Below are 27727 nucleotides of genomic sequence, written 5' to 3'. Positions count from 1 at the left end.
GGACTTGCCACTGCCCCATAGAAGAGATGAGGACCTGTGTGTCTATCACACAGCAGTCCCATCGCTGACGTACATGGCGGCCCCATGGGCATTGTAAACCCCTGGCCATGATGCTGACTCCAGGCAAAAGGGATTTTTAGTATGATAAAGACTCCAATAAAACTGCCAGGAATGTCTGTATTAGGCTGCATTCACATCACGATTTGTAGTTACGGTGATCAGATCCGGATGGAAAATGTGAAAACTGGGCAGACCCCTATCACAGCCGGACCCGGCCCACATCTCATTCATTTTCATTATTCACATAGTGACTCCAGTCAGCTCATTTTCCCCATATCCGGTTTTCTGACCGGACTGAAAAACCTTGGTATGCTATGGTTTTCAGTCCGGCCAGAAACCGGATACGGGGGGAAAATGAGCTGAACGCAATATCTATCTGACTCCGGTTGGCTCATCCAAATGAATGAGATGCAGGCGGGGTCTGGCTGGGATACAGGAACACCCGGATTTAACATTTTCCAGCCGGATCCGGTCACCCTAACTACAAAACGTGATGTGAATGCAGCCTTACACTTCTAAGCAGCTTTCATATACTGGGCTTAACTTTAGGGGGCAAAATCATATGACAGCTTTATAGTGGCCCCACAATAATTTTTTTTTATATACAGCCTCAAATTCAGACAATATTTGTGTTTACTCCTATTAAGGGTATGTTCCCACACGGCGTATTTTGCTGCGTATTTGGTGCTGCGTATTTTCCTACCCATTGACTTTAACAGATAAAATACGCAGCAGCAAATACGCAGCAAATACGCCGTGTGGGAATGTACCCTAAAAAAAAAAAATGCTCAATTCATCAGATATTGCTCCTGCTGTTTTCTATTTAGAGCTTTGTGTCCACCTAAGTGAATGATGCTAAGCAAGTGCAATTGCAGTCTCCTCCTTTGCCATCAAGAGACTTCAGGGGTGTTGTGTCCACCTCATCAGAGAATAGGGAAGAGCGAAAATGAGCATATCCATCATTCTCTGCATTTTTACTACACATACAAGAAAATAAACATACTACTGTCTTTATTAGTGCCATGACAGTGCCGTATATATTTCATAATGGGATTCTTTTGCAGCAGGTGACAGATGCACTTTAAAGGAGTTGTCTAGGGAGAATTATTTTTATATGTAGAAATAACTATTGTTACCCAGCCCAGTCCCCAGCCTCTTTCAATTTCCCTGCTGCAGTCCATATCATACTAGTAGCGGTGATATGCCATGCGGGCAGGAACTGCCCACTCAGCATAGTGATTGGCTTAGCGGGCAGTCCTTGTCCTCAAAGCCGATGACCAGAACTAGTAGGAAAAGAGTCACAACGGGAACTGGAATTTGGCACCAATGGAGGAACTCTCCGGGGTAAGTATAACTCTTATTTTAGTGCAGCCTGGGCCACATATTTAAAAAAAAAAAAAACTTTTAAGTTTTATTTAGTTTCTATCATTGAATTTTCAATAACATTTTATTTGTCAATTCAATGTTATTTAGGCAACTGGCTCCAGACTTGGACTCATCGCTGAGAACTTTTCCACTATGGGAATAGGAATTATAATCTCTTTCATTTTTGGTTGGGAAATGACATTGCTGATTCTAGTCCTGACTCCTGTTCTGGTGATGACTGGATTGCTTGAGACCAGAGCACTTACCGGCTTCGCTAACCGGGATAAAAAGCAGCTCCAATATTCTGGAAAGGTAAGTGTTCCTGGCAGCTGTCATAATGAAGGCTGCATGTTCTGTACAATACAAAATATTGATTTAAGAGGACCAAAAATGATATTTGCTTATTTATTTAGCACTACTTGAAAATTCAAGTGGTGCTATAATTCATGGACACCTATTCCCCACCCTCTGGGCAAACCTTCTATCCTGCTGCCCCTTAAACAGTACTATCATGTTCCTTCCCCCAGTACTATGTCTGTTACTACACCTGGTATCCTCATAACTTAAGATATCCCAAACAAAAGTGCCCCAGATGATAATAGTGCACTAAACAATAATTGTGGCCCATTTGTGCCCCATATAGTAATAGCACTCCTTAGTGCCCTCCTCCCAATATTAGTGCTCCCTTAGTGTCCCTACATAGTAATCGTGCCCCTTTATCATCCCCATACAGTAACCATCCCAATTAGTGCCCTCTACGCAGTAATAGCGCCTCCTTAGTAGTTCAAGGCTTATTGTATGGCGGGACAGGGAGATGGTGGTTCCTTCTTCTGCCATAGTATTCAACTACATCTGCATCACTTTAAACTCCCCCTCTTGCCTACAGCTAGTGGGCCCCTCCATGTAAGTGGGCCAGGGACATGACAAATTTTCATATCATTTTACTGTCCTGTTAAATATATAGAAACCTGTAGCATTACATTATGATTAGACATGAACATTGTGTCAAGCATATTCATTAATTTGGTAAATGCTAGACAGGTTCGTATTTCAACAATCTTACAAACCTGAACATATTGTAATTTAGAAGTATTTTCTTCTGTTCTTGCTGACTTTAATAGATCGCAACTGAAGCAGTGGAGAACATCCGAACAGTGGCATCACTGACTAGAGAGACGACGTTTGAAGAAATGTATAGTGAAAGCTTACAGAAACCATTCAGGTCAGAAGTAATGGACAATAACTAGTGATAAGTAGTGTTGAGCGCGAATATTCGCATTTCAAATTTTTATCGCGAATATTGCGAATATATTCGCTATATATTTGAAATGACGAATATTCACTTTTTTCCGTATATGGGAATATTCGCATAGTAGTACAGATATCTGTATGTGTCTACTATCATGTGATTTGTGATTCATCCCTTTGTTCAAATCAGTATGTTAACATTTGTCTTTACATTGATCTGTTTTAGGAACGCTCAGCGCAGGGCTCAGATATATGGCATCTGTTTTGCATTCAGCCAGTCATTCATACATTTCACCTATGCTGCATGCTATCGCTTTGGGGCTTTTATGATTGAAATTGGAAGGATGGACCCAGAGGAAGTATTTCTGTAAGTATTATTATCTGGAAAGATATTAGGACAAGTGGCCGATAAATCTTTGTCCTACCGCTAAATAGTGCAGAACTTTGACGATTGGTGCTCATTCATATATCCACTGTAATAAACAGACAGAAAATAGATTTATTTAATTTGATAATAATGTTGGCAGTCCAAATAAATCACTTTCTGCTACTTCACATTCAGTGTTAAAATATTATGTCGGCCCAACATAATAATTTAACAGTGCATGAGAAGATTGTTGTGGTTAACTAAAATATAATAAATATCATTAAAAAATGTCATAAATTTTTCTATAAAAATTACATGACTCACTCACTAGCACATTAGGGTCAGTGTCATTGTCACTATAAGGCATTGTTTCTATAAGGGGCACTCTAAACTAAATGGAGGAACACAGGGTGGCTGACACTGAATGGGGAGGAACTCTGGTTGACAATGTATAGAGGGAATATGGCTGCCACTGTGTGAGTACCCAATGCTTCACAATTTCCTGAGGGAAATATAAATGTACGGTATTTTCCAGCTTATTAGACGACTTTTAAACCCGATGAAATGTTCTCAAAAGTCAGGGGTCATTTTATAAACCGGGTGCTGGAGTTGGCCGGGACGCCCGGGGTATAATTTATCCATACACCGGGCACCCTGGGTGCTCCGGCCGACCCCGCGTTAACTTTAACGTTAAGGGGCACATGCAGGGACATCACTGACATCGAGTGCGTTCACCCATAGAAACGGCAGAGCGGAGCAGCGCACATGGTGCGCATGGTAAGTTACCAGCGGCACCTCATCTACTGCTATGGCCCGGACCGGAGGAGCGGTGGTCAGAGCACTGAGGTGAGGCAGTACACAGGCATACAGCCTCAAGCCATACACTGTATATGGCTGAAGGCTGTATGTCTGTGGGTGGCCACTGCCTACCAAATGTGGGGGAACTACAACCTAATGTGTGGGGAACTATACTGCCAACCTAATGTGGGGGAACTACAACCTAATGTGGGGGAACTACCGTATGCTGCCAACCTAATGTGGAGGAACTACAAGCTAATATGGGGGAACTATACTGCCAATCTAATGTGGGGGAACTACAACCCAATGTGGGGGAACTATACTGCCAACCTAAGGTGGGGGAACTACAACCTAATGTGGGGGTACTACCATATACTGCCAACCTAATGTGGGGGAGCTACAACGTAATGTGGGGGAACTATACTGCCAACCTAATGTGGGGGAACTACAACCTAATGTGGGGGAACTATACTGCCAACCTAATGTGGGGGAACTATGCTGACAACCTAATGTGGGGGAACTACAACCTAATGTGGGGGAACTATACTGCCAACCTAATGTGGGGGAACTACAACCTAATGTGGGGGAACTACAACCTAATGTGGGGGAACTATACTGCCAACCTAATGTGGGGGAACTATACTGCCTACCTAATGTGGGGGAACTATAGTGCCAACCTAATGTGGGGGAACTATGCTGACAACCTAATGTGGGGAACTACAACCTAATGTGGGGGAACTATACTGCCAACCTAATGTGGGGGAACTATGCTGACAACTTAATGTGGGGGAACTATGCTGACAACCTAATGTGGGGGAACTATGCTGACAACCTAATGTAGGGGGAACTATGTGACAACCTAATGTAGGGGGAACTATGCTGACAACCTAATGTAGGGGGAACTATGCTGCCTACCTAGTGTGAGGGAACTAGTCTTAAACAGTGAGTATATCCCAAACTCTATATTTTAACTGTCTTATACGCCCAGTCATCTTATACGTCGGAAAATACAGTAGTATATAAATATTAGTGGAAAGCACTTAGCACTGTATAGGGCACACTGTAACTTGCACTATTGCAGGTCCAATTATAAAGAATTGTAGGTGTAGATGAAGCATTTTTGTACACCTTTTTTTGTGCGCTGGTAATGTGTAGGTGCACCAAATTTATTAAATGGTTGCAGGGCATTTGATAAATTTTGTGCAGATACACATTTACTGAAGTTTCACTGGACACACCAAAAAGCTAAGCTGAGTCTTGTCTGGTGTATTTTTGCTACTTTTTGGTGGTTGATCAATTCATTACCAATACAAAAAAACTAACTTTAATAGCTGGTCTGTACACACTTTTTTTTAAATTTATTTTGTTTAAACTAAAAAATCCCCAAAAATCCCCAAAAATCCCAAACTGATCTTGCAATGCAGCACTGGAAAAAATATGCAAATTTGCTGTCCTCCAGGAGAAAGAGAGTTTGCTCTCTGGTGCCACCTGTTAAAAGTAACATCCCTGCAAGTTAATGCTCAATCTCTATAAGACATGATTGAAATTATTAGCCAAGCCAGAACATCTTCCAGTTATTAAAGGGGTACTCCGGTGGAAAACTTTTTTCTTTAAGTGAACTGGTGCCAGAAAGTTAAACAGATTTGAAAATTACTTCTATTTAAAAATCTTAATCCTTTCAGTACTTATTATCAGCTGTATGCTACAGAGGAAATTCTATTATTTTTGAATTTCTTTTTTGTCTTGTCCACAGTGCTCTCTGCTGACACCTCTGTCCGTGTCAGGAACCACAGTGCTCCCTGCTGACACCTCTGTCCGTGTCCAGAGTAGCATATGTTTGCTATGGGGATTTTCTCCTGCCCTGGACAGTTCCTGATATGGGCAGCAGGTGTCAACAGAGAGCACTGTGGACAAGACAAAAAAGAAATTAAAAAAGAAAGGAATTTACTCTGTAGCATACAGCTGCTAATAAGTACTGGAAGGGTAAAGATTTTTTAATAGAAGGAATTTACAAATCTTCACAAGGCAATATAGGAATGGAATGAATCGGCAACTCACCAGTCTTCTCTTCAGAAAAGGTTCCTTTATTCAAACAAGCTCACAGCATGAAATGCAATTAGGGAGAGGGATCGGTGCAAGGGGGGTAAAATGTAGTAGGCTTCTACATTTTACCCCCCTTGCACCGATCCCTCTCCCTAATTGCATTTCATGCTGTGAGTATGTTTGAATAAAGGAACCTTTTCTGAAGAGAAGACTGGTGAGTTGCCGATTCATTCCATTCCTATATTGCCTTGTGAAGATATGAACTTTTTGTCAAGTATCAGAGCACCACCACATCTCTATTTATACTTCTCCGTATAAGCGTCATACATGACTGTCCGTCAGAGCCTACAATAGCAGTGCCGAATATCACTTCTTTGCTTCAGAATTTACAAATCTGTTTAACTTTCTGGCACCAGTTGATTAAAAAAAAAAAATGTTTTCCACCGGAGTACCCCTTTAAGAGTTCAAGCATTTAGATGCTACTTTGAAAAGTAGGCATTAGAGATTAATCGCTCTTCCTTCTGGAGGAGAGCTAATTTCCATAATATTTCCCAGAGGAGCATTTCATGGTCTATAGCATAGGTCTCCAACCCAGTCCTCAAGGCCCATCAACAGTCTATGATGTGAATCTTTTCCTGTTCTATTCCAATGGAGTAGCGGAAAACCTGGAATGTTGGTGGGCCTGGAGAACTGGGTTGGCGACCATTGACCTATAAGACTATACATTTGGAAGTCTCCTACAGAAGAAACTTTATCCCCCTCAGTTCCATGACAAAAGCCTCTTTGCTCTGTACTCACAAGGGGCAAGAACCCTGAGCAGCTGTCTGTGGATGGGTGAGGGTGCATGCACACCACGTTTTCACTGTACGGGTGCCGGATCCGGCTGGGGGAGGGGAAAACTGTGCTCCCCCGTACCCCAGCCGGACCGATGCTGAAATCCATTGACTTTTATGAATCGACTGGAGTCACCGTTTTACTCCGGTCGGCTCATTTTTGACCCGTATCCGGTTTTCTGACCGGACCTAAAAACGTAGTATGGGGTACAGGAGCGCACAGTTTTTCACTCCCCCAGCCGGATCGGGCCCCCTTACAGTGAAAATGTGGTGTGCATGCATCTTCACTCTTCTTTTTGGAAGAGGTTCTGGATTGGCTAATAATCCTCATTCATGTCTCAAAAGGTTATTAAGGAAGTCAAGCATTGACCTGCAGGGATTCCACCTCTAAAAGATGGCACCAGAAATCAACCTGTCTTCCCTAAATATATTATTAAATGATAATAAAGGAGAATGAATCTAACTAAAATAATATGTATTTATCCTTTTTTCCATAAAGATATACACTGTTATTGTAGTTACAAATAAGATAAAATGTTTTCTCACACAAATAACTGTTATATTTGACAGTGTGTTTTCCACCCTGGCGTATGGAGCTATTACTGTAGGACAAACATTATCCTTTGCTCCAGATTATTCAAAAGCCAAATCTGCAGCTTCCCATTTGTTTCACCTGTTCAACACTGAACCGTCTATTGACAGCTACAGCAACGAAGGACAGAAATTGGTAAGTCAATGGCACAGAGCCTTGTGTGGCCAGTGTGTGGATGGAGCGTTCAAGTTTATTAACCCTTGTAATATTGGTTTTATATGGTCTAATACTTATTTATATTTGCTAAAATAGGAAAAATATGAAGGAAATTTGGCCTTATCAAAAGTTTCCTTTAATTATCCATCTCGTCCGGATGTGCCTGTGCTACAAGCGCTCTCTGTTGCTATATCCAAAGGACAAACAGTGGCATTTGTAGGCAGCAGTGGATGTGGAAAAAGCACCTCTATTCAGCTTCTCCAGCGGTTCTATGATCCACATCATGGAGCAGTGGTAAGATCTCAAAACTACATTAGAAATGTTTAACCCCTTAAGGACCGAGCCCTTTTTCACCTTAAGGACCGGAGCGTTTTTTGCAATTCTGACCACTGTCACTTTAAACATTAATAACTCTGGAATGCTTTTATTTATCATTCTGATTCCGAGATTGTTTTTTCGTGACATATTCTACTTTAACTTAGTGGTAAAATTTTATGGTAACTTGCATCCTTTCTTGGTGAAAAATCCCAAAATTTGATGAAAAAAATGAAAATGTTGCATTTTTCTAACTTTGAAGCTCTCTGCTTGTAAGGAAAATGGATATTCAAAATAATTTTTTTTTGGGTTCACATATACAATATGTCTACTTTATGTTTGCATCATAAAATTTATGAGTTTTTACTTTTGGAAGACACCAGAGGGCTTCAAAGTTCAGCAGCAATTTTGAAATTTTTCACAAAATTTTCAAACTCGCTATTTTTCATGGACCAGTTCAGGTTTGAAGTGGATTTGAAGGGTCTTCATATTAGAAATACCCCATAAATGACCCCATTATAAAAACTGCACCCCCCAAAGTATTCAAAATGACATTCAGTAAGTGTATTAACCCTTTAGGTGTTTCACAGGAATAGCAGCAAAGTGAAGGAGAAAATTCAAAATCTTCATTTTTTACACTCGCATGTTCTTGTAGACCCAATTTTTGAATTTTTGCAAGGGGTAAAAAGGAGAAAATTTTTACTTGTATTTGAAACCCAATTTCTCTCGAGTAAGGACATACCTCATATGTCTATGTTAATTGTTCGGCGGGCGCAGTAGAGGGCTCAGAAGGGAAGGAGCGACAAATGGTTTTTGGGGGGCATGTCACCTTTAGGAAGCCCCTATGGTGCCAGGACAGCAAAAAAACACACATGGCATACCATTTTGGAAACTAGACCCCTCAGGGAACGTAACAAGGGGTAAAGTGAACCTTAATACCCCACAGGTGTTTCACGACTTTTGCATATGTTAAAAAAACTATTTTTTTTTTTACCTAAAATGCTTGGTTTCTCAAAAATTTTACATTTTTAAAAAGGGTAATAGCAGAAAATACCCCCCAAAATTTGAAGCCCAATTTCTCCCGATTCAGAAAACACCCCATATGGGGGTGAAAAGTGCTCTGCTGGCGCACTACAGGTCTCAGAAGAGAAGGAGTCACATTTGGCTTTTTGAAAGCAAATTTTGCTATGGGGGCATGCCGCATTTAGGAAGCCCCTATGGTGCCAGGACAGCAAAAAAAAAAAAACACATGGCATACCATTTTGGAAACTAGACCCCTCGGGGAACGTAACAAGGCATTAAGTGAACCTTTATACCCCACAGGTGTTTCATGACTTTTGTATATGTAAAAAAAATATTTTTTTTTACCTAAAATGCCTGTTTTCCCAAAAATTTTACATTTTTTAAAAGGGTAATAGCAGAAAATATCCGCCAAAATTTGAAGCCGAATTTCTCCCGAGTACGGCGATACCCCATATGTGTCCCTAAACTGTTGCCTTGAAATACGACAGGGCTCCAAAGTGAGCGCGCCATGCGCATTTGAGGCCTAAATTAGGGACTTGCATAGGGGTGGACATAGGGGTATTCTACGCCAGTGATTCCCAAACAGGGTGCCTCCAGCTGTTGTAAAACTCCCAGCATGCCTGGACAGTCAGTGGCTATCTGGCAATACTGGGAGTAGTTGTTTTGCAACAGCTGGAGGCTCCGTTCTGGAAACAGTGGCGTACCAGACGTTTTTCATTTTTATTGGGGAGGGGAGGGGGGCTGTGTAGGGGTATGTGTATATGTAGTGTTTTTTACTTTTTATATTATTTTGTGGTAGTGTAGTGTTTTTAGGGTACAGTCGCACGGGCGGGGGGTTCACAGTAGTTTCTCGCTGGCAGTTTGAGCAGCGGCAGAAAATTTGCTGCAGCTCAAACTTGCAGCCGGATACTTACTGTAATCCTCCGCCCATGTGAGTGTACCCTGTACATTCACATTGGGGGGGGGGGAACATCCAGCTGTTGCAAAACTGCAACTCCCAGCATGGACGGTCTATCAGTGCATGCTGGGAGTTGTAGTTTTGCAACAGCTGGAGACACACAGGTTGTGAAACACCGAGTTTGGTAACAAACTCAGTGTTTTGCAACCAGTGTGCCTTCAGCTGTTGCAAAAGCTACAACCCCCAGCATGTACGGACAGCGGAAGGGCATGCTGGGTCTTGTAGTTATGCAACAGCCGGAGGCATACTACATTGGCTGGGGATGCTGGGGATTGTAGTTATTCAACAGCTGGAGACACACTGGTTTACTACTTAACTCAGTGTGCCTTCAGCTGTTGCAAAACTACAACTCTCAGCAGTCACCGACAGCCAACGGGCATGCTGGGAGTTGTAGTTATGCAACCACCAGATGCACCACTACAACTCCCAGCATGTTTTTGAGCTGTTTGTGCAAGCTGGGAGTTGTAGTTACACAACAGCTGAAGGTACACTTTTCCATAGAAAGAATGTGCCTCCAGCTGTTGCAAAACTACAAGTCCCAGCATGCCCATAAGGGCATGCTGGGAGTTGTGGTGGTCTGCCTCCTGCTGTTGCATAACTACAGCTCCCAGCATGCCCTTGTTGCATGCTGGGAGCTGTTGCTAAGCAACAGCAGGAGGCTGTCACTCACCTCCAACGATCCACACAGGACTGTCCCTCGCCGCCGCCGCCGTCGCTCCTGGGGCCCCGATCCCAACAGGGACGCCGGGGATCGGGGTCCCCAGCACCCGGGGTCGTCTTCCCGCACCCGCTCACGTCCTCCGGAAGAGGGGCGGAGCGGGTTGCGGGAGTGACACCCGCAGCAGGCGCCCTGATTGGTCGGCCGGTAATCCGGCCGACGAATCAGGGCGATCGTGAGGTGGCACCAGTGCCACCTCACTCCTGCAGGCTCTGGCTGTTCGGGGCCGTATCTGACGGCCCCGATCAGCCAGTAATTCCGGGTCATCGGGTCACTGGAGACCCGATTGACCCGGAATCCGCCGCAGATCGCTGGACTGAATTGTCAAAATGACCCCCCTGGGCGATATGCCGGGATGCCTGCTGAACGATTTCAGCAGGCATCCGGCTCTGGCTCCCCTCCGGCTAGCGGTGGGGGCCGGAAATGCTCAGGGCGTATCCATACGCCCTCGGTCCTTAAGGACTTGGAAACGGGGGCGTATGGATACGCCCTATGTCCTTAAGGGGTTAAAGTGTACCTGTCGTCAACAAAGCTTTTTATATAATGTTGATAATACTATTAGATGTATATTTGTAATATACATTAGTTAAAAAATGTGTTTATTTTTGTCCCTACAGCTATTGTTTGTGTGTCTCTATGAGGAGTCCAAATACAGGAAGTGAGGGTTGACAAGCAGGGCTCCGTACACTGAGGACAAGCAGGGCTCTTTATACTGAGGACAAGCAGGGCTCTGTACACTGAGGACAAGCAGGGTTCTGTACACTGAGGACAAGCAAGGCTCTGTACACTGAGGACAAGCAGGGCTCTGTACACTGAGGACAAGCAGGGCTCTGTGCACTGAGGACAAGCATGGCTCTGTACACTGAGGGCAAGCAGGGCTCTGTGCACTGAGGGCAAGCAGGGCTCTGTACACTGAGGACAAGCAGGGCTCTGTACACTGAGGACAAGCAGGGCTCTGTACACTGAGGACAAGCAGGGCTCTGTACACTGAGGACAAGCAGGGCTCTGTACACTGAAGCCAAGCAGGGTTCTGTACACTGAGGCTCTATGACACGCCCCTGGCTCCTGCAGGATGATTGACAAGCCAGGAGCCTGCACAGAGCCCTGCTTCTCCTGCCCCTCACTTCCTGCATTTGGACTCCTCATAGACACACAGGCAATAGCTGCAGGGACAGCATTTTTTCACCCAAAAAATATGCAATTTTTTTAATCAATGTATATTACAAATATACATATAATGGTATTATCTACATTATATCAAACATTTTTGTTGGTGACATTTACACTTTAATACATTCATCAGTAATTCAAAGTATAAATCATTAGCATTCTAAGTAAAACTCCAGGGATTTAAATGTCCATGTTGTTTCACAGTCATGGGCTGTCCTGGATGGTTTTGTTGCACTATAGTCTGGAATTTGGTGGCACCTCAAGAGCATATATTCTGCAGGCTGTCTGTCATATTTCTGTGAAATTTCAGAAGCTCACTATTGGACCAAAATAATTTTACCATAGGGTGACTAGATAGTAGTGAAAGTATCAGGGACATATTGATGGTCCCCGGTGTTTGACACTGACAGCAATGGCAAGTTCTCAACTCCATCATTGAAATAGAACAGCAGTCACGTAGGCGCACTACTGCTACATTCACTAGGGGCACTTGGGGACCACCATTCTTTGGGGAGTTCAAAAGGTGGGACCATCAGTGATAATACATTATATCCTATGGACAGGTAAAACATGATACATGTGAGACAGCCATTTCAAACTCACATATGATTGTATCAACTGGTTCCATCAGTAGCAGAGTTTATGTTGCTGTATTCCGTACATCATAATAGAAAACCCCAGGTATTGAGGATATTTGGACTGCATGGATTTTCAGGATTTACTGACAGTATATCTAGAGCATGGTGAGAAATCAGAACAAGTATATTAGAACAATGCACAACTTTCGTATAATGACTGTGTTAAACAGTATTTAATTACTAAATTTTCTTTACATAAGGGTATGGCCATATATTAGTCATAACTTATACTATAAAATATTGAAAAATTGTCTTTTGTTTTCAGCTATTCGACAAACAAGTAGCAAAAGACATGAATGTACAATGGCTAAGAAATCACATAGGAATCGTATCCCAGGAGCCAGTGCTATTTGACCGCAGTATTGCTGAAAACATTGCGTATGGGGACAACTCTCGTGAAGTGCCTATGGAGGAAATACAACAGGCTGCAAAAGCTGCAAACATTCACTCCTTCATAGAAGGGCTGCCAGAGGTAAAGATTACTTCCTATAGTGTCCGGGAGGTACATTTTATTTTACACAGAGCAAGTGGAAGGTCACTTTAACCCCTTAAGGACCCGGGCTTTTTCCATTTTTTCATTTTCAATTTTTCCTCCTTAACTTAAAAAAATCATAACTCTTTAAAATTTTCACCTAAAATTTTATATGAGGGCTTATTTTTTGCGTCACTAATTCTACTTTGTAATGACATTAGTCATCTTACCCAAAAATCTACAGTGAAACGGGAAAAAAAATCAATGTGCGACAAAATTGATGAAAAAACACTATTTTGTAAGATTTGGGGGGCTTCCGTTTTTACGCAGTAAATTTTTCGGCAAAAATGATACCATATCTTTATTCTGTAGGTCCATACGGTTAAAATGATACCCTACTTGTATAGGTTTGATTTTGTATCACTTCAGAAAAAGATCATGAATACATGCAGGAAAATGTATACGTTTAAAATGGTCATCTTCTGACCCCTATAACTTTTTTATTTTTCTGTGTTCAGGGGGCTATGAGGGCTCATTTTTTGCGCCGTGATCTGAAGTTTTTAGCGGTACCATTTTTGTTCTGGTCAGATTTTTTGATCACTTTTTATTCACTTTTTTGTGGTATAAAAAGTGATCAAAAATGCACTATTTTGGACTTTGGAATTTTTTTGCGCGTACGCCATTGAACGTGCGGTTTAAAAAGCGGTATATTTTTATAATTCGGACATTTCCGCACACGGCGATGCCACATATGTTTATTTTTATGTACACTGTGTTTTTTTTATTCTTGGAAATGCCGGGTGATTCAAACTTTTATTAAGGGAAGGCATAATTGAAAGGGTTAATGATTTTTTTACACTTTTTTAATGCAATATTATAGCTCCCATAAGGGGCTATAACATTGCATTAACTGATCTTTAACACTGATTGATTCATCTCCATAGGAATGGATCAATCAGTGTTTTCGGCGATTGAATGCTCAAGCCTGGATCTCAGGCTTGAAGCATTCATTCGGCGATCGGACAGCACAGGAGAAGGTAAGAAGACCTCCTCCTGTGCTACAGCTGTTCGGGATGCCGCGATTATACCGCGGCGATCCCGAACAGCTCCCTGAGCTAACCGGCACTTTTTACTTTCACTTTTAGCCGCGTGGTTCAGCTTTGAGCGCGCGGCTAAAGGGTTAATAGCGCACGGCACCGCGATCAGTGCCGCGCGCTATTAGAGGTGGGTCCCGGCTTCACTATGACGCCGGGCCCGCCGTGATATGATACTCATACGTCCTGGGTCCTTAAGAGGTTAAAGGGGTACTCTGGCCCTAAGATAGGGGATAAGGGGATAATATGCCTGATCGTGGGGGTCCTGCTGCTGGGGATCCCTGCAATCTTTCATGCAGCACAGCCACCACGCCCCCTCCCACATGCTTGCATTGAGGGGGTGGAGCCGTGACATCACGATACTCCGGCCCAGTGATCGTGATTCATCAGACCTGGAGTGATGTTTGCTCCGGAGGCTGATGATAGTGGGGTGCTGCATGAAAGATTGCGGGGGTCCCCAGCAGCAGGACCACCAGCTGGGGACCCCCGCGATCAGGAATCTTATCCCTTATCCTTTGGATAGGGGATAAGATGTCTTAGGGCCAGAGTACACCTTTACTTCAATATGCTAGTTTTCAAAATATTATATAGTATACAAATAAAACCATAAAATGGTTACTATAGTAGTACCATACAATCTATGCAAGCATACACTTCCAAAAACACTCGTATGACCTTTACCTGCACACACACTTAAAGAGTACCTGTCACCAAATAAACTTTTCTAAACTAACTCAGGCTATGTTCCCTAACTACTCCTAACACCCCTCCCACCCTTAAAAAAAAAATCAGAGCTCTCTATCTTACTGTTCTTCTTGCTCACATAGTGCAATCTCCCAGCAGGAGAAAGTGGGCATTCCCCAGCAGGCATGACATAACGGAACCATGCTGGGGGACCACTTCCGCCCTCACATGGTTGCAGTGCTGTGATGAATAGAAGACCTCAGGCTCTGTGCAGCTTTCAGTCTGTGCAGCTTTCAGTGAGATTCTATGTATGTTTCAATGAGGCTCTTTGCAGCTCTTTGCAGTGTCTGCTAATTACACAAGGAACACTATATTAAAAGTTTTATTTGGTGACAGGTACTTTTTAAATGGGCACTGTCACTTGAAAAAACTTTTGACATGTTGTAGGGACATGTCAAAAGTTTTAATCAGTTGGCGTGCTGAGACCCGCATCATTCAGGAGGACAAGCGGCATCATTCTTTAATCCCTAACTCTCAGCAATCTTCTCTTGTCCATAGACTTATAATAGAGCAGCACGATAAAGATCTCTGAGAGCAGGGAAGTAAAGCGTGCTAGAACTCACTTATCCTCGCTCGTTCTCCTGATCATTGGATGTCTTAGCACTAAGACCCTAATCAATCACAACTTTTGACTTAGCCCTATGACATGTTACAAGTGATAGGGACAGTGAATGGACATGTGCACATTCACTACATATATGAAAATACACATACACACTCACTACATACATGCAGACACACACATTTTTAAAAAAATAGTCCTTGATCAAAGTGGAAAAAGGGAGAAAACAAACTTCTTGGCCATGAACAAGCTCTCTTTCGACACTTAATTCTCCCTTTACTGCTACCGGCTTTGTAAACAGTGTGTCACCCAGAGGTGTGTAGAAACATGGTCCTAGTTATATGCATTCCCGCATTTTTTCAATATTGGAAAAAGAAAGATTATAGTAAGTGGTTGGACTGATCTTTGAGTTTTCCAGCAGATATTTTCTGTCCTCATCTAGCCATATACTGTTACGCCTAGCGCTCCGGGTCCCCGCTCCTCCCCGGAGCGCTCACGGCGCCTTTCTCCCTGCAGCTCCCCGGTCAGCGCTGACCGGGAGCGCTGCCCTGTCATGGCCGTTGGGGATGCGATTCGCACAGCGGGACGCGCCCGCTCGCGAATCGCATCCCAGGTCACTTACCCGTTCCCGTCTCCTGCGGTCATGTGCTGGCGCGCGCGGCTCCGCTCTCTAGGGCGCGCGCGCGCCAGCTCCCTGAGACTTAAAGGGCCAGTGCACCAATGATTGGTGCCTGGCCCAATTAGCTTAATTGGTTCCCATCTGTTTCCTGGCTATATCTAGTCTCCTCCCTTGCACTTCCTTGCCGGATCTTGTTGCCCTAGAGCCTAGTGAAAGCGTTTTTGTGTGTTTATACCCTGTGTACCAGAACTTGCTATCTCCCCTGACTACGAACCTTGCCGCCTGCCCCCGACCTTCTGCTACGTCCGACTTTGCTTCTGCCTACTCCCTTGTACCTCGCCTATCTTCAGCAGCCAGAGAGGTGAGCCGTTGCTAGTGGATACGACCTGGTCACTACCGCCGCAGCAAGACCATCCCGCTTTGCGGCGGGCTCTGGTGAAAACCTGTAGTGTCTTAGAACCGGTCCACTAGCACGGTCCTCGCTATCCCTCTCTGGCACAGAGGATCCACCTCCTGCCAGCCGGCATCGTGACAGTAGATCCGGCCATGGATCCCGCTGAGGTTCCCCTGCCAGTTGTCTCTGATATCGCCCGACAGATCGCCCATCTAACCCACCAGCTGTCGGAAGTGTCCACCATTGTGCGCCAACATTCGCAACTTCTTCAGCAATCATCTCCTTCGCCAGCTCCTGCACCTCCTCCGCTGCGAGTGGCCACTCCTAGCCTCCACCTGTCCTTGCCGGACAAATTTAATGGGGACTCTAAGTTTTGCCGTGGCTTTCTTTCGCAATGTTCATTGCACCTGGAGATGATGTCGGACCTGTTTCCCACTGAAAGGTCTAAGGTGGCTTTCGTAGTCAGCCTTCTGTCTGGAAAAGCTCTGTCTTGGGCCACACCGCTCTGGGACCGCAATGACCCCGTCACTGCCTCCGTACACTCCTTCTTCTCGGAAATCCGAAGTGTCTTTGAGGAACCTGCCCGAGCCTCTTCTGCTGAGACTGCCCTGTTGAACCTGGTCCAGGGTAATTCTTCCGTTGGCGAGTATGCCGTACAGTTCCGTACCCTTGCTTCAGAATTATCCTGGAATAATGAGGCACTCTGCGCGACCTTCAAAAAAGGCCTATCCAGTCGCATCAAGGATGTGCTGGCCGCACGAGAGATTCCTGCCAATCTGCAAGAACTCATCCATCTAGCTACCCGCATTGACATGCGTTTTTCTGAGCGACACCAAGAGCTCCGCCAGGAAAAAGACTTAGATCTCTGGGCACCTCTCCCACAGTATCCGTTGCAATCTACGCCTGGGCCTCCCGCCGAGGAGGCCATGCAAGTGGATAAGTCTCGCCTGACCCAGGAAGAGAGGAATCGCCGCAGGGAAGAAAATCTCTGTCTTTACTGTGCCAGTACCGAGCATTTCTTGTTGGATTGCCCTATCCGTCCTCCACGCCTGGGAAACGCACGCACGCACCCAGCTCACGTGGGTGTGGCGTCTCTTGGTTCCAAGTCTGCTCCTCCACGTCTCACGGTACCCGTGCGGATTTCTGCTTCAGCCAGCTCTTCTCTCTCAGCCGTGGCCTGCCTGGACTCTGGAGCTTCTGGAAATTTTATTCGAGAGTCCCTAGTGAATAAATTTCGCATTCCGGTGACCCGTCTTGTCAAGCCACTCCACGTTTCCGCGGTCAACGGAGCCAAGTTGGATTGCACCATACGTTTCCGCACGGAGCCCCTTCTTATGAGCATCGGATCTCATCATGAGAGGATTGAACTTTTGGTCCTCCCCAATTGCACCTCGGAAATTCTCCTTGGACTTCCCTGGCTTCAACTTCATTCCCCTACCCTGGATTGGTCCACTGGGGAGATCAGGAGTTGGGGGTCCTCTTGTTCCAAGAACTGTCTAAAACCGGTTCCCAGTACTCCCTGCCGTGACCCTGTGGTTCCTCCTGTTTCCGGTCCCCCTAAGGTCATTAAGGACTCTGCCTGCCACAGGAAATGCCCCTCCCCCCCTCCCAGTCCCGTCAGGCAAGCCTCTGTGCCACCCCATGGCCCCCGTCCTGGTGTCACACTGCCCCGTGCCAGGTCTCGCCCTCTGCCCTCTCTCCCCATTCCTACTCCTGCGGTTCTGCCTGCCGTTGAGGAATCCCTCCTTCCTTTCCCGGTGTCCTCATCCCAGGGGAGGCAGTTACCCGATAAAGAGAAGGGGAGACCTAAGGGGGGGGGTACTGTTACGCCTAGCGCTCCGGGTCCCCGCTCCTCCCCGGAGCGCTCACGGCGCCTTTCTCCCTGCAGCTCCCCGGTCAGCGCTGACCGGGAGCGCTGCCCTGTCATGGCCGTTGGGGATGCGATTCGCACAGCGGGACGCGCCCGCTCGCGAATCGCATCCCAGGTCACTTACCCGTTCCCGTCTCCTGCGGTCATGTGCTGGCGCGCGCGGCTCCGCTCTCTAGGGCGCGCGCGCGCCAGCTCCCTGAGACTTAAAGGGCCAGTGCACCAATGATTGGTGCCTGGCCCAATTAGCTTAATTGGTTCCCATCTGTTTCCTGGCTATATCTAGTCTCCTCCCTTGCACTTCCTTGCCGGATCTTGTTGCCCTAGAGCCTAGTGAAAGCGTTTTTGTGTGTTTATACCCTGTGTACCAGAACTTGCTATCTCCCCTGACTACGAACCTTGCCGCCTGCCCCCGACCTTCTGCTACGTCCGACTTTGCTTCTGCCTACTCCCTTGTACCTCGCCTATCTTCAGCAGCCAGAGAGGTGAGCCGTTGCTAGTGGATACGACCTGGTCACTACCGCCGCAGCAAGACCATCCCGCTTTGCGGCGGGCTCTGGTGAAAACCTGTAGTGTCTTAGAACCGGTCCACTAGCACGGTCCTCGCTATCCCTCTCTGGCACAGAGGATCCACCTCCTGCCAGCCGGCATCGTGACATATACTTAGGCTTGTTTGGCTAACACCTATCTCTTTCGAGTTTTCCCATACGTGTTTGGTTCAACTAAGCGTGTGCATATGTGTACAACTAGAAGAAGGGTGTAAGCCACTGCTAGGCTTCTTTTGTGGTGGCTCATGTCCAATGAAAGCACAAGGATTGGGCGTGTTGTAATGCAACTGGGTGATCCTTCCTATAATGAGACTTGGGAGGACATTAGTCTAAAGTGTACGGGCACCTTTAGGTTTCTTAGACACATTAAGACACTGAACCTGAAGGAAGGCAGACAGCTACCTGCAACACAGACCAGACGGAGATCTTTATGTTGCCATTTCATGCTTTCAAGATGCATGGCTCCATACATATCTATGGGTGTTACACTGAAGATCGGTATAACACAGAAATACAATAAAGTCATGTGCATGAAGCCTTGTTGTGCTCTGTCTTATCTGTACAATTCATCCTTCAGAAATATAACACTCGAGTTGGAGGTAAAGGCACTCAGCTGTCTGGGGGTCAGAAGCAGAGAATTGCTATTGCCCGAGCCCTGATCCGTTCTCCAAAAGTTCTTCTACTAGATGAAGCCACCTCAGCGCTGGACAATGAAAGTGAAAAGGTGAGGATGAAACATAATTATTTATTATTATTTCTACCAAACATTAGCAGGCATGGGACTAGGTGAGAGAGAACAGGAAGTTATCATTGTTTGTCTACTGATCAAACTTCTGATCAAACTTCAACCTTATGTTTTTCTTTCATGGTCAGATTGTACAACAAGCGCTAGATGAAGCACGGAAAGGAAGGACTTGTATCATGATCGCTCATAGACTGTCCACAGTCCAGAATGCAGATCTCATTGTTGTTATGAAGAATGGGAAGGTCATAGAAATGGGAACTCACCAACAGCTTCTGTCAAAACGAGAAGAGTATTATGAACTGGTCAATGCACAGACTATAACTTAACAGGAAATTACTGGATGGCAAAGTCCGGATAGAAAATCAGCCGCATGCTACCCTGCTGTGGAAACTCAACTCTAGTCGGGAATCGAAGGCTTCGGCTAAATACTGTTGTGTAAAAAGGAGCAAACATCAGTATAAAGGAGACAAATTCTTGAGTCTTACAGACAACAGTTTGGGTTTAAGAATTCTATAAGAGAGTAGTAACCCAACTGAGATTCACTGTGACACCTCTATTTGATGGGAATGATCTATAAAGTGAGGTTATAAAGCTGAATGAGTGATAAATAAGGCAAACCACCTATCTGCCTTATAAATACTTTATGTAAGAAGAAATATCTCTAACTATGGTGCTTCAATACACTACTGTCTTAAAATAATTTAGAAAGGAGGGAGGAAGAACAATATATAGAAAGATGATAGATATTTAGATAGATCATATAACGTTATGCAAACAATAATTATTATTGCACTAAAATGACTTGCAGCTTTTTTTGATCAGTAGAAACAATATTGCTGTATAAGATGACTTAATGTTTAGTGGCACTTAAAGTAAATGTCTCTTTTAATACTAAATTTTATTAAGATTACTTCATTGATTATCTATATATATATATATATATATATATATATATATATATATATATTACTTTTTTCATGTTACAAAAAATCTTTTTTACATACAAGTATATACATAAATATATATACACACACACATGAATATTCTCTTTACCACCCACACAACCCCTCCATATTATTTTAGAGAAATAAAGATCTTTTTCTTTAATCTTGAGTGAAGATTTTAATTGTGTTTTGGATTAGCTTAAAGATATACAGAGGGGCAAAAAAGTATTTTGTCAGCCACCAATTGTGCAAGATCTCCCACTTAAAAAGATGAGAGGCCTGTAATTTTCATCATAGGTATACCTCAATTATGAGAGACATAATAAGAAAATAATCCATAAAATCACATTTGTTTGCAAATGATGGTGGAAAATAAGTATTTGGTCAATAACAAAAGTTCATCTCAATACTTTGTTACAGTCATTGTTGGCAATGACAGAGGTCAAACATTTTCTGTAAGTCTTCACAAGGTTTTCACACACTGCTGCTGGTATTTTGGCCCATTCCTCCATGCAGATCTCCTCTAGGCAGTGATGTTTTGGGGCTGTCGCTGGAAAACACAGACTTTCAACTCCCTCCAAAGGTTTTCTATGGGGTTGAGATCTGGAGACTGGCTAGGCCACTCCAGGACCTTGAAATGCTTCTTACAAAGCCACTCCTTCATTGCCCGGGCGGTGTGTTTGGGATCATTGTCATGCTGAAAGACCCAGCCACGTTTCATCTTCAATGCCCTTGCTGATGGAAGGAGGTTTTCACTCAAAATCACATGATACATGGCCCCATTCATTCTTTACTTTACACGAATCAGTCCTCCTAGTCCCTTAGCAGAAAAACAGCCCAAAAGCATGATGTTTCCACCCCCCATGCTTTCAGTTTGATGAGTTGAGTTTCTAGCACAAAGTTCTACTTTGGTTTCATCTGACCATATGACATTCTCCCAACACTCTTCTGGATCATCCAAATGCTCTCTAGCAAACTTCAGACAGGCCCAGACATGTACTGGCTTAAGCAGCGGGACACGTCTGGCACTGCATGATTTGAGTCCCTATTGGCGTAGTCTGTTACTGATGGTAGCCTTTGTTACTTTGGTCCCAGTTCTCTCCAGGTCCTTCACTAGGTCCCCCCGCATGGTTCTGGGATTTTTTCTCACCGTTATTGTGATAATTTTGACACCACGGGGTGAGATCTTGCATGGAGCCCCAGAACAAGGGAGATTATCAGTGGTTTTGTATGTCTTCGATTTTCTAATAATTGCTCCCACAGTTGATTTCTTCACACCAAGCTGCTTGCCTATTGCAGATTCAGTCTTCCCAGCCTGGTACAAGTCTACAATTTTGTTTCTGGTGTCCTTCGACAGCTCTTTAGTCTTGGCCATAGTCGAGTTTGGAGTGTGACTGTTTGAGGTTGTAGACAGGTGTCAAACAGTTCAAACAGGTGCCATTAATACAGGTAATGAGTGAAGGACAGAGGAGACTCTTAAAGAAGTTACAGGTCTGTGAGAGACAGAAATCTTGCTTGTTTGTAGGTGACCAAATATTTATTTTTCACCATAATTTGCAAATAAATTATTTAAAAATCAGACAATGTGATTTTATGGATTTTATTTTCTCATTATATCTCTCATAGGTGAGGTCTACACAATTGCAGGCCTCTCTCATCTTTTTAAGTGAGAGAACTTGGACAATTGGTGGATTACTAAATACTTTTGCCCCACTATATAGGGGTTGATTGTTTTGTCAAAGTAAACTGACTACATTTCTAATAGAAATAGGTATGAACGATATTTAAAAAGTACTGTATCTAGAGAAGGTTGTCTTCTCCTGTTACAGAGCAACCTATAAAACCACCTCCCATATCAACCTTATAATAGGGTATGACAGTTTTCTTCCGTTAGTAGAAAATATGAGACTAAATCCATATTTGATCATGTTCCTGTTACATTGAGGGTTAAGCGCTATAAAAAAAAATAGGGAAAGTTTGAGGAAACCATTCCGTATTGGCTTAACATCTTTCTCTAGGAAAGATCAGATCAGAAGCGAAATTGTGCAATTTTTGGGAGGATAATGGGGATCAACCACTAGTCAGATTTTAAAACACTTTTTGTTAAAGAGCTTCATGCATAGACAAAGAAAAATAAGTGATGAAATTCTGTCTGCCTCCACAGGGAGCTTACTGCATACATATATACAGTATGTAGTCAGGCTTCATTATCATTAAAAAGCTTAGGTTGCCCTGATCACACATCGTTTTACAGTTTCTTAATTCAGCTACTTGACAGATGGTCGTTAACAAAAAGTGTACCTGTTGTTATTGTTACAAATATGCTTATAATGTTATTATCTACATTATATAAGAAGTTTTTTATAATGACAGGTACACTTTAATTTTAATAATAGGAGTGACGGATCAGGTGATGGGCAGGATTATACAGTCAGAGGGGGGGGGGGGGGGGCTTTTAGGCAGACACTCCCTTCAGTGTAAAAGAATAAACAGTCCTGATTGTATAATCCTGCCCATCACCTAATATTTACTCCAAGTATTAAAATTAACTTCATTCCCATAGGACTAGTCTCTGGCAAATTATAAACCACATACCGTATTTTTCGCCGTATAAGACGCATTTTTTCTTCCCCAAAACTGGGGGGGAAAAGTTGGTGCGTCTTATACGGCAAATACACACCTATCACGGCGGTCCCTGTAGCCATCAACGGCCGGGACCCGCGGCTAATACAGGACATCACCGATCGCGGTGATGCCCTGTATTAACCCTTCAGACGTGGCGATCAAAGCTGACCACCGTGTCTGAAGCAAAAGTGACACTAACCCGACTGCATCGGGGGAGGGACCTTACCTGCCTCCTCGGTGTCTGCTCCATGCCGGGATCCCCTGCATGGCCGGCGCTCTCCTTCGTCGTCGCGCACGCCGTCCCATCATCCAATAGGAGAGGCATGCGTAGCGGTGTGCGTAGCGACGTCATGGCGGCGACAGAGAGCGAGGATACCGGGCAGCAGAGACGTTCCGGAGTGACGGGGACACCCCAGGGACGTGGCGGCAGCGATGGAGGGCGACATCCAGGGAAGCGGTGACGGGTCCGGAGTGGCGGGGACACGTAAGTATTACCTCCTATAACAGTGGTCTTCAACCTGCGTACCTCCAGATGTTGCAAAACTACAACTCCTGGCATGCCCGGACAGAAAATGGCTGTCCGGGCATGCTGGGAGTTGTAGTTTTGCAGCATCTGGAGGTCCGCTGGTTGAAGATCACTGTGACCTATACTTTACATTGTATTCTAGATTTTCCTCATGTAAAATTGGGTGCGTCTTATATGCCGGAGCGTCCTATAAGGCGAAAAATACGGTAAGTCAGGAATAGAAGGGTGTATCAAGAAATTGTTAAAGAAAGGTGTGTGATCAGGGTGCCCTATGCTAAATAGGACCTGTGGCCAACCTAAATAAAGTGATACTTTTACTGTCATTAAATTGATTGGAGTGCCATGATCACACACCTTTTGACAGTTTCTTGATATGCCCTTCTGTTCCCGAGATATGAGGGTGTTTAGTTTTTCTGCCAATTCAGGGGATCAGTCAGATGGGCGGAACTTAATTTTAATAATGAAAGTGAATATCACGTGATGGGTGGGGATATACAGTCAAGGGGTGTGATTGTTCTACACTCACACCCCCTTTGTCGTATACAACAACTGTGTAATCCCACCCATCACTTGATATTTACTTTCATTATTAAAATTAAGTCCCACCCATCTGACTGATTTCCTGAATTGTCAGACAAATTATAAACCCTCATATCTTGGGGACGGGATGGTGTATCAAGAAACTGTAAGATGGTGTGTGATCAGGGTGCCCAAAGCTATTTCATGATAATGTAATCTTATTTTTGGGGGTTTGGTCACTGGTCCTCTTTAACATCTATATAGATCGTTCTGATGTTGTAAATATAATTGTTGTACACTATGTCCCACTCTTTGCATTTTACATCCAAAATGAAACTCAAACTTTGTTGGTTCCCTTTTTGAAATTTCATTGTGGTTATCTGTTTTCTACTGACATTCATGTCACTTGACATGTAAGCATTAAAGGGGTATCCTCATCTGAAATATTTATGACATATCCATAGAATATACTATAAGGGTGGAGACGTCATTGCTCTCAGGGCTATGCTGTTTATATCATTCCTATTAACGTCTATGGGAGTTATGCAAACAAAGAGGGTCCTTGTTCTAGAACAATGGTCTCCAAACTGTGGCCCTCCAAAAGTTGCAAAACTACAACTCCTAGCATGCCCGGACAGCCAGCGGCTGTCCGGGCATGCTAGGAGTTGTAGTTTTGCAACATCTAGAGGGCCACAGTTTTGAGACCACTGTTCTAGAGATAAGTGCAGGCCCTTGACATTTACTGTATGGCATATGCTGTGGATATGTTTGACATGCGATTACCCCTTTAAACTGTGCAAGTGCTCCCACAATGCACTACTCTTTTTCTTTAACAAAAATTTAGCAGTATTTTTTTTTTCTTATTTTTTTTTTTTAGGTTAGCCTAATGGGAAAAAATAAATAATAATATCATTTAAAAATGGTATATAACATGTTGTGTAAAGCAGACAGTGGAATGTTGTTATTGTGTACTGCACAGGGGGAGTTTTTCTGTAAATTCATTCAATATTTGAAATTGTAATGTTATAGGGTTGCTTTTATATGTAGCTTAATATGTGCGATAGAGACAAATCTGACTAATGACTAATAAAGAACTACAAGAAAGTACTGGATGTCTATGGTTTTTACACACACACACATACAGTGAAATTCCATTAAAGGTAGGGTCGCACCTACCGCATTTTGCTGCATATTTTCTGCAGCTGATTTTGCTACCCACTGACTTCAATGGGTAGGAAAATATACAGCAGCAAATACGCAGCAAAATACGGCATGTGTGACCTTACCTTAAAGGAATTGTACCATCAAGTGGATTCAAATTGGTAAAACAGGATGTATCAAGGTTTGACTAATATGTTCCCAAGCTTTGGCAAAAAAAAAATCCTATTCTTTTTAATATTCCCAATTGTTTTAAATGCCATTGGAGAAGGTATGGTAGGTAAGGTTTGCCAGTTGCACAAAAGTGTTAAAGGGGTTATTCACCATAAGGTGACTTTAGTACTTACCTACCAGACAGTAATGGACATGCATAAGAAAGATCCATGCTTGTCTTGAGGCTAAATGGTTATCTTGTGAGCCCACCATAATGATGCCACCTTCTTTTTCTGAAATAGCTATTTCCTGTTGGAGTTCCCTCCCTCCAACTACAAGTCCCAGTGTCCCTTGTTTGTAATTGTGAGATCACTTTTTTCCCACCACACATCAACCATCTCGCCCATTGCAGCACAGCTGAGCTATGCATGCTGTACATGAAACTACAATTCCCTGCAGCCCTGTGGAGCAGAATCTCCTTCGTACCGAGCGGTCGTTCAACCCATTGAAGCACAGACAGGCTCCATTTCAACACCTGACTAGTGATATTTAGGCCAAACTGCAAACTGGGAAAACCTGAAACAACACACATTTTGTATGCTGCTAAAATGAACATTGGGGCAAAGATCAAATAAAAATTGTATGACCAGCCATCAAACTGAGGTACAGACACTATATTATGAATTACACTAACTTTACAGCCTCTGTAGCATAGTAAAAGAAATCCTGAAATACCCCTTGAAAAAGGATTGAGAGATGTCTGTAATATGATGTAACGTTACTAGATAAGTGGTCAAAACAATACAAACTGCAGTTTAATGTTTCCAAATGTTAAATAATGCACCTGGGGTATAGGAAGCCTCTAAAAGAGTATCATATTGGCAGTCTGTATGTGAGGATACTGTAAGTTAACTTATAAAACTGTTTTATACATCACATTGCATTTATAGCATTTACTGTGGAATAACAAGAGAGCAAGGGTTACAGATTTACATATTCCTTGTATTAGATGAGTGATGCCTTAGTCACATGATGCTTACCAGCCTGTTTCTACACAGAAACTTCTAGAAGGCTGTAGGGAGAGTCTCTGGTCCAACTTCATTTTCCATGGAGAGGGGGACCCAAACCAGTGTAGTTTTGGCTTTTATCTTTTATCTATGCTTCTGCTAGGAAGGAGTATTATTGTAACCAGAGTAGAATATCACTAAACAAGGGCCCCTCGGCATACACTAATGTCTTCAGTGACCTATGGTAAGAATTAGTGTTGTTTGGCTGAACTTTTCACAGATGTTTCCTTTGTACATTCTACATAATCATTTCACACAGTATTGCACCACAGCAAGCCAACCTATGTAGGTATCACAGAGTATAAGGTAATTGGACTATATCCTATCAGCAACTGCATTCAGCTAGTAACTTCACTTACAGGTGCAAAAGCACACTAAGACTTTTCACTCAAAGGCCCAAATTTATGAAAGAATGTCTACTGTAGAGCTATTTTCCTATGTTTATTTGGGTGGTGGGTTTGACTAGCGTGCATCTTATTTATCAAAAAGGTGCAGCAGGATGATGAATTTTGCACAGCTCTGCTGTGGTGGGAAAAGCTCTACCACATACACTTTTTCTAGACGCTTGTGAGGGAGGGAAGTAGACACTTTCCCGGGTCCTGAATTTGGCAGGTTAGGTGTCTTTACTTACTTTCACAGAGCTGTCGGGACATTTTTACTTGCATTTTAGATGCTACAATCAAATTTGATTGCGGTATCTAAGGGGTTAAAGCCGGGCATCACCGTGATCGGTGATGTCTGGCATTAGAGAGGGGTCCTGGTGGCAGATAGCCCCGAGGACCACCCAGCTATGACCTGCGCTCGGCTCCTGAGCGCGTGTCATAGAAAGGGAGTGGGACGCTGTCGTCCTCAAGAGGTTTAAGGTTGAATTGTGGAAGGTAGAAGTGATTCTCACGCCTACTGGTAGGTGGTGTAGTTTTGCCCCTAAAAAAGTGCGCACACAAAATATCGACTTTTGACAAAAGTCGCAAATGATAAATACGTGACCAATGCATGGTCAAAAAGAAAAAGTTCTACGGGTATACAAAAAGAGTAAAACTGTCTATATCAAAAGGCGCATAAAAGTCGCTAAATATGCTTCTTGCGCCTGAACTGCGCCAAAACATAGACAAAAAAATGCTCTAAAAGCAATGATAAATCTCCCCCAAAATATCTACCTAAAGTGGCTAAATATTCATTTATTATCAATGGTAAATGGTAAAACTTATGCTATCTATATGTAGGTGTTACTTTACTATTCATTGTAATCCTATCTGGGATGTGTGTATATAAGCATAAGAACGTAAGGTTAAGTAAGACTGTGTTCACATTGGTGCTTGAGGCTTCTCTGACGGTTGAGTGATATTATTTGACAGCAAAAAAAACAATGTGTTCTTTTGTGGTCAAAAAGTTATGAACAAAATCCA

General features: G+C 43.6%; 1 protein-coding gene across 3 annotated transcripts in view; it reads left to right on the top strand.

Moving 5' to 3' along the window:
• Positions 1 to 20261, top strand: part of LOC130273247 (ATP-binding cassette sub-family B member 5-like) — an 83256-nt gene extending 62995 nt beyond the window's left edge. For 2 of the 3 annotated variants that reach the window (XM_056519722.1, XM_056519721.1), the window contains 8 exons: positions 1534 to 1737; positions 2547 to 2647; positions 2900 to 3040; positions 7285 to 7441; positions 7559 to 7756; positions 12550 to 12756; positions 19162 to 19308; positions 19458 to 20260. In XM_056519722.1, coding sequence (XP_056375697.1) covers positions 1534 to 1737; positions 2547 to 2647; positions 2900 to 3040; positions 7285 to 7441; positions 7559 to 7756; positions 12550 to 12756; positions 19162 to 19308; positions 19458 to 19655 — 1353 coding nt within the window. In that variant the 3' untranslated portion in view covers positions 19656 to 20260. Of the gene's footprint in view, positions 1 to 1533; positions 1738 to 2546; positions 2648 to 2899; positions 3041 to 7284; positions 7442 to 7558; positions 7757 to 12549; positions 12757 to 19161; positions 19309 to 19457 lie in introns of all 3 variants that reach the window. The other variant, XM_056519720.1, reaches the window with a different exon arrangement.
• The last annotated feature ends 7466 nt before the right edge of the window (positions 20262 to 27727 follow it).

Source organism: Hyla sarda, chromosome 5, assembly GCF_029499605.1.
Source record: "Hyla sarda isolate aHylSar1 chromosome 5, aHylSar1.hap1, whole genome shotgun sequence".
Lineage (NCBI taxonomy): Eukaryota > Metazoa > Chordata > Amphibia > Anura > Hylidae > Hyla > Hyla sarda.
The sequence above is the reverse complement of the archived record's forward strand: the minus strand, read 5'-3'. Positions and strand labels throughout refer to the sequence as shown.